The 7,275-nt window shown below is 37.3% G+C and overlaps 1 protein-coding gene across 1 annotated transcript; it reads left to right on the forward strand.

Moving 5' to 3' along the window:
• The first annotated feature begins 1,964 nt into the window (after positions 1–1,964).
• On the forward strand, positions 1,965–6,733 carry LOC140978884 (exocyst complex component EXO84A). Its single transcript, XM_073444128.1, has 7 exons — positions 1,965–2,270; positions 2,353–2,450; positions 2,568–3,615; positions 3,700–4,200; positions 4,315–4,503; positions 4,581–4,717; positions 6,010–6,733. The coding sequence occupies exons 1-7, from the start codon at positions 2,118–2,120 to the stop codon at positions 6,170–6,172; spliced, it is 2,289 nt and encodes a 762-aa protein (XP_073300229.1). The 5' UTR covers positions 1,965–2,117; the 3' UTR covers positions 6,173–6,733.
• Positions 6,734–7,275: the final 542 nt, after the last annotated feature.

The following is a 7,275-nucleotide window of genomic DNA, read 5'->3' on the forward strand; positions in this document are numbered from 1 at the left end:
CGGTGAATCCCCGACTACAATGCACTGGCTCCTATATGTGTCGCAACTATACCCAACCTCGCCACCTGATGACTCTCCTGGAGTCGGTAAACGAGTCAAAGCACAGCCCTAGCATATAGAGCCTCAGTGTTGTCCCGGGTCGTAAGGACTAATGGTGTACAATCATAACCACGGACTTATCCTCTCGATGAATGATAACCACTTGGAAAGTCCGAGGGAGGGTTGTTCGGTATAATCATCATATGACTACCCATCTGTATGTTTGGACATCTCTATGCCCTTACCAAGAAACGCAGTACACAACATCACATATGCTAGTCTCGAGCTCAAGCGACCTTTATCCATGTTTTAGGCGGCTGAATCGACTAGGAACGAATTTAGAATATGCAGTGTTTACAAATGAGTTTCAATATCGAATTACGATTCATTTGTATTAAAGCATAATCAAGGACTTTATCTATGCTGATTGCATGGGTATACAGATAAAGTATAACGAAATCATTAAAAGTTAAATTATATTAAAATAAAGATTGTTTATTTCACTTGAGTCAATAAATTCCCTAGCCAACCGTTGGCTTGCAGGGCATCTACTCTAACAGCACCACCTGCCGCGAGCCGTTCCTCTTTAGGTTCAGCTCCCTCTTCGCGGAGATCACAGATGAGTTGGTTCCGGTGGCAATGGTTAACCATATGAGCATGTTCCATGGAACAACCGGATGGATCCTTTTTACTTCTTAATGAACCCGATTCCAGCTTAGAGGTGACATTCTTGAACAAGCTGCCGCGAGAGCTGACATGTGGAGCCGGGAAATCGAGCCATGAAGTGGCAAATTACATACAACGTGTCATCGCCTCCACTCTCTCGTACGAATGGACTAGTTTCACAAGGAAGGACAAGTATCGTGTGCTGGCCGGAAACGAAGGCACGCTGGTCGAAAAGCGACGGATCAAGTCGGGTTGCTAAGCCATTGAGAACCTGCGCATTTGGATTATTGGGATATAAAAATTTGGAGTGAGCAATCTGTTGAAAAATATTGGATATTCCCTCAACTGAATACTACTTTTAGGTACAGTTTGGTACATAGGATATGATAAGTAATGGATATATAGTATAAGGATAAATCAAGGATAAATATAATGATAAGATAATATGTTGAATGTTTGGTATGATTTTAACCAGAGTGATTAAATTTATATATTGAATTGTAATGACAAAATTAACCCTATCACAAAAACTTATATTTCATTGTTATCAAGATCTTGTAATTGCATATCTCAATTCTTAAATTACACTATACACACACACACGCACACATATATATATATTTGTGTGTGTATATATATGTATCTATATATTTGTATATATGTATGTATTTAATAAACATTTAACATTAACTTAAATGCATTTAAATTATTTAAACAAAGAGATACCAAACAACATAGCCAAATAAAAAAAAACATAGCCAAATTCAAACCATCGCATAATAAAAAAAATAAAACCAAAGTACGGAATGTAGGTGTTTTGGATTTTTATAAATTATGGGTAATTAAGTCATTTGTAATGTATTTTATCATTACATTAAAATTATCACACCTCTTACAAAAGGATGTTTTATCCTTCTCAAAATTTATTTATCAAGGGCCCATGATAATATCATGGGTTTTTTAAAAAGATACCAAACATGGGATAAGGGAGATTATTTATCAATCTCACCCTTATCTCATGTACCAAACAATGCCTTAGATTATTATATTATATTGTGTATGTGGAGGCAAAGGATAAAGACTGTAACACATTGTGTAATCCACATATAGGAATTATGTAACCTTTTAGTCAGGATGAATAAATAGAAAGGAAATATTCTACTATTTTAACGATCCCTTGCATGTATTCAGCATTTGAACTGGTCTTGTGGGGATAAATTTTTCCATTTGCTATTTCCGAATCATGCAATTTTCAATTATGTAAAACTAGACCATAAAAAATCTCGTAGTAGAGAATAGTGTGGAGGCAAATTCTCCATTTCCAACTGACTACATTCATTTTCTTGATTTTTTAATTTTCATTGGTTAATTACTCTGTACAAGATTTTCAGAAGTTGCAGAGGGGAGTGAGAATGGAGAGGGGTTCATTTTCATCAAGTAAAGGATCCGACTCGGCAGATTTCGAGGTTGAATTAACATTGAGTGACAAGCTCAAAGTTTTCAAATCTTCCCAATTCGATCCTGATTCCTATGTCACCACTCGATGCCGTGCCATGAGCGAAAAGGTCGATTTCCCATAACTTTTTTTGGGATGATAAAACGGCAATGGTTATATTTTTGGGTGAAATTTTACATTTGTTTTTGCAGGAAATCAGGCACTTGTGCATTTACCTTATAGATTTAAAGAAGGCATCCGCAGAAGAAATGCGCACAAGCGTTTATGCCAATTATGCATCATTTATAAGGTAAATGCTCCATTGCTTGCCCCGTTGAGGGCCGAAAAGATAGTTCTGATTGATTAAAGCTACCCTTTTGCATTATTTTTCGCCTTAAATGATTTTTGCATTGTTCATGTGTTTCAGAACATCGAGAGAAATTTCTGATCTAGAAGGTGAGCTTGTTTCTTTAAAAAATCTCCTATCTTCACGAGCAAAATTCGTACACAGCATAGCTGATGGAGTCCGGATGGAATCCTTACATGATGGAACTGATAATAGTTCAAGAACAGACGATGTTACTGATTTTGAAGATCGTGAACCAACAAGTTTTGATAAGTGGCTGTCAGAATTTATCGAAACTCTTGAAATATTGCTAGCCGAGAGACGAGTGGATGAGGCATTGGCAGCACTCGAAGAAGGAGAGAACATTGTTGAGGAAGCCAAGAATCGTCCAACCTTCGCTTCCTCAGCCTTGGTGTCATTGAAAAAAACTATCATGGAACATAGGCAAAAGTTAGCAGATCAGCTAGCAGAAGCAGTGTGCCAGCCCTCAACTAGTGGTGTTGAGCTTCGTTCAGCTGTACAGGCCATGAAGCGACTCGGAGATGGCCCTCGTGCCCATACTTTGCTCCTCAAGTCTCACCAGCAGAAGTTGCAAAGGGACATGCAGCGTCTTCGGCCATCCATTGCTTCATATGGAACAACCTATACTACTACTCTTTCGCATCATGTATTTTCAACAATTGCACAGGCAGCAAGCGACTCGTTAGCTATATTCAATGATGAACCAGCTTTTACTTCTGAATTGGTTTCTTGGGCTGTTAATCAAACAGAGGCTTTTGCAGTACTTATCAAGAAAAATGTTGTAGCAATTCCCGCTGCATCTGGATGTCTGAGGGTCGTAACTGACTCCGTCCGTGTCTGCTTTGGCCATTGCTTGGTGCTCGAAAGTCATGGGTTGGCCCTTTCTCCTACGTTATTTAAAATTTTTCGTCCTTGTTTGGAACAGGCACTGAATGCTAATTTGAAAAGGATTGATCTATGTACTGCTGCCATTGCTGCTGCAGATGATTGGTCCCTTGCTTATTCACCCATAGGCAGCCGATCCCTTGCCACTGGCTCGGTTAGCAGCATTGTGATGTCCCAGCCAAAGCTGTCTAGCAGTGCTCACAGATTCAACACAATGATTCAGGTGAAATATAACTTAAAAAATCTCCTGCATCAATGCCTAAATTCATCACATTTGATGATTGCATTTTGAACTTTTTTGATGTAGGAGCTGTGTGAGGATATTGGCTCACTCGATATCTTACAGTATTCTGAGCAATCCTTGGAGGGAGTCTTGCTGTCATTTAATTCATACATCAACATGATGATAAATGCTTTTCCAGGTTCCATAGAAACAGAAAACTTGGAAGGATCTGGGAGAAGAATAGTTAAGATGGCAGAATCCGAAACACAACAGATAGCTTTACTCGCTAACGCTTTGTTATTAGCAGACGAGCTTCTCCCACGAGCAACCAGCAAGCTTTGGTCTTGTAATAAAAGTCAGGATCAGTTAAGAGCTTTAAACAAGCAAGATCGTGCACCAGAGCAACGGGAACTGAAACGAAGGCTCCAGCGATTTGTTGATCAGTTGAGAGATAGTTTCTGCCGCCAACATGCCCTTGAGCTCATCTTTACAGAAGATGGAGGAGTTCGTCTCGGTGCGGAAATGTACTTAAGTATGGATTGTAGCAGAGACGAGCCCGAATGGTTTCCATCCCCAGTTTATCAGGTAACTCAAGTATTATACAAGAAAGAGTTTCTCGCATCCCAAAATCAAGATCTTGTTTCCACACGAGTATTTTCCTATTGTAATATATTATCTTTTAAATCCAACTTACTTCAGGAACTTTTTGCAAAGTTGACTCGAATAGCCACCATTACATCAGACATGTTTGTAGGAAGAGAAAGGTTTGCAACTGTTTTGTTAATGAGACTTACAGAAACTGTCATTCTATGGCTTTCTGATGATCAAAACTTCTGGGAAGAGATCGAATATGGGGAGAGACCTTTAGGTCCACTTGGACTTCAACAGGTTACTAGAGTTCACTTTTCAAATATTATAACAAATTGTTTTCAAGATTTTTGGGACTTACCGGCCATATTTGACAGTTCTACTTGGATATGGAGTTTGTTATACTTTTTTCGTCTCAAGGGCGTTACCTGTCACGTAATCTACATCAAGTGATCAAGAACATCATAAGCAGAGCTATTGAAGCAGTGCAGGCAACTAAAATTGATCCATACAGGTATGACACTTTAATTGACAATAAGCCACACTTAATGTGCACCACACCACGCACCTGTCATGAACCTTAGATGCGAGGCGTAAGGCCATATGTGTGCCTCATCGAAGTATGATGTACCAAGATTGATTTCTTATAATATTCATATCATGAAGTGAATTTTTACTAAGTTATTACACAACAACTAAATATTATATATGTTATCAAACTCATCAGTAAATACTTGACGTAACAGAAGTAAAAGACTCCAATCATCTAACCATCAAACCCTTCTTCGTCTTCCTCATTGTTATAATGGTCATCTCCAAAACTTTATGATTTGTATCATTCTGTATTTGATCAGTTTTATCAAGATTGATCTATTCCTCCTCTTCATCGATAAGATGTAGCATAGTAAATATAGGTAAAGTTGGTCTTCTCTTAGTTGTCTTTCTTGTTGTTGTCATTACTTTTTTTTTTCAAGAAGACGAATTTGAAAATCTCAAACCATAGAAGCTCGTTCTACTTCACTGTAAATCAAATTATCATCATCAAACACAAGATCATTTTTCTTCACTATTATTATTTGTCCCCTCATCAAATATTTGTTAGTATCGTCTATGTCATCCAAAAAATAGGATCAACGATGTAGTGCAAATTATATCGGTGCCTCAAAGCTTAAGATATAGATGACAACAATGAGTGGATGATTGGGGGATTGAATACTAATTAAGATAAACAAAATTATGTCGTGTTAGATTCCGAGTTTCGTCTTCTTCAAAAGAAGTGAGGTCAAGTACAACCTAGATAGCTAAATGAAGACAAACGTCAAATATATCTACTACCCATCAGCTTATTGATGAAGAAGATGAAAAAACCAACGGTTGATGAAACTAATGAAAATACAAAAGACTGCTAGATGAGAAGAAAAGGAGTTTTTTATAAGTTGGGAGAGGGTTTTGTTGCTATCGGATTTTAAGAAACGTAGGTCGAAATTTGAGACTTTTGTGTCATATGAGCTACAAGCAATCAACAGAATCAAAAATATTTTGTTGGTTCAGTTGATTCAAAATCTTTTTTTTATTTATCTCTACTCTCAAGTATTTACTATTTATTTTTTAATTTAATTTATATGCATTCTAAATCATCTGCCTTACTTAGATAAGGCGCACACTTCACCTTGCATCTTGCGCCTGAGGCTCCATGACATTACCATACACTTTAGTGGACTTTGCACCTTAAATTACTATTAAGAAGCAATTGAATCTTTGCATGAGAAGCGGCTGTCAAATTGAAAACTTTCCAATTTTTTGCAGTGAGTTACCGGAGGATGAATGGTTTGCTGATGTTGCTCAAATTGCGATAAAAATGCTATCTGGAAAAGCAAATTTTGGAAACACGGATCGTGATATGAGTAGTCCAACAGCCTCAGTATCAGCAAGATCGGTGTCTTCTGTTCATTCTCATGGAAGTACGTAACACGAGTTAGCTAGAATTTTCAGGTATTCAAGAAAATTTCGACGTGGTTAAGTTCATTGTTTATTAAGGATGAATGAAATCATGTGAAATGTACTAGTAAATTTATGATACCACCCTTGCCTACATATCCATTTTCAACACCCAACAGACAGAAAACTCTCTCTGTGGCACTGTAAACTTGAAGGTTTATTGCCTGAAAACATTAGTAATGTATAAGTAATTAATTTGAAGAAACATGAAAATATGTAAATGGTCGAGTGTTTCTGCCCCATGGAGAACTATGAAATCTTATAAAAGGTCATAGAATGTCAAGTTTGACTTCAAATAGATGTTAACGAACCATAAGTATACTAGGGTCGAAAGGAAACGAAAAGAGCACTTGGACTCCAAAAAATTTCATTTTACTATCAATTTCTCATATATTACATGTATCCAGGGGTTCTTCAGAAAAACCCGATTTGTTGATAATTCAAATGATCGATTTCATTTAACCGCATACAACACAAGATTTGTTACGGCAACTCTTTAGCTTTGTTACCCTGGCATATATTCATAGGAAGCATATAATATTAACATGCAGGTCCCTGGAGTACATTGTTTCATTTGATTGATAACAGGAAGATTTAAACTTGCCTGAATTGTTAATCCAAAATCCAAGACACACAACTTGAGTCTATCTATGAAAGTTTGAATCCCATCCTTGAAATGTAGCTGAAGTGATGCATTTCTAGATCAATTTCAAAGCAACTTTCAACTTAAAAAGAACGATGATAAACAAATTTAAGAATTTGAAATCGACTTGGGTTTGATTAATATGAGGCTCATACTTACCGAGTAGAATTCATGTTGAGGACGTGAAAGAACGGGTTTCTTGTTGTAAGCGTACAAGAGCTTCCTCTCTGCTGTGCTTAAAGGAAGGTCGTCCACATTTGCTACACGACCCTATATCTTCAACCTTTCTCTGAAGGGTGTATTCGTGTCTCCTTTGGAAACCTTTAACTTTTTCTACTTCGTCATCAATTATCCTCTGTTAGCAGACGTGAATATATTTGAGTTCACTGCGCATGTGACGAACGGTAATCCATGTTAAAATAGAGCACAAA

Source organism: Primulina huaijiensis, chromosome 6, assembly GCF_012295235.1.
Source record: "Primulina huaijiensis isolate GDHJ02 chromosome 6, ASM1229523v2, whole genome shotgun sequence".
Lineage (NCBI taxonomy): Eukaryota > Viridiplantae > Streptophyta > Magnoliopsida > Lamiales > Gesneriaceae > Primulina > Primulina huaijiensis.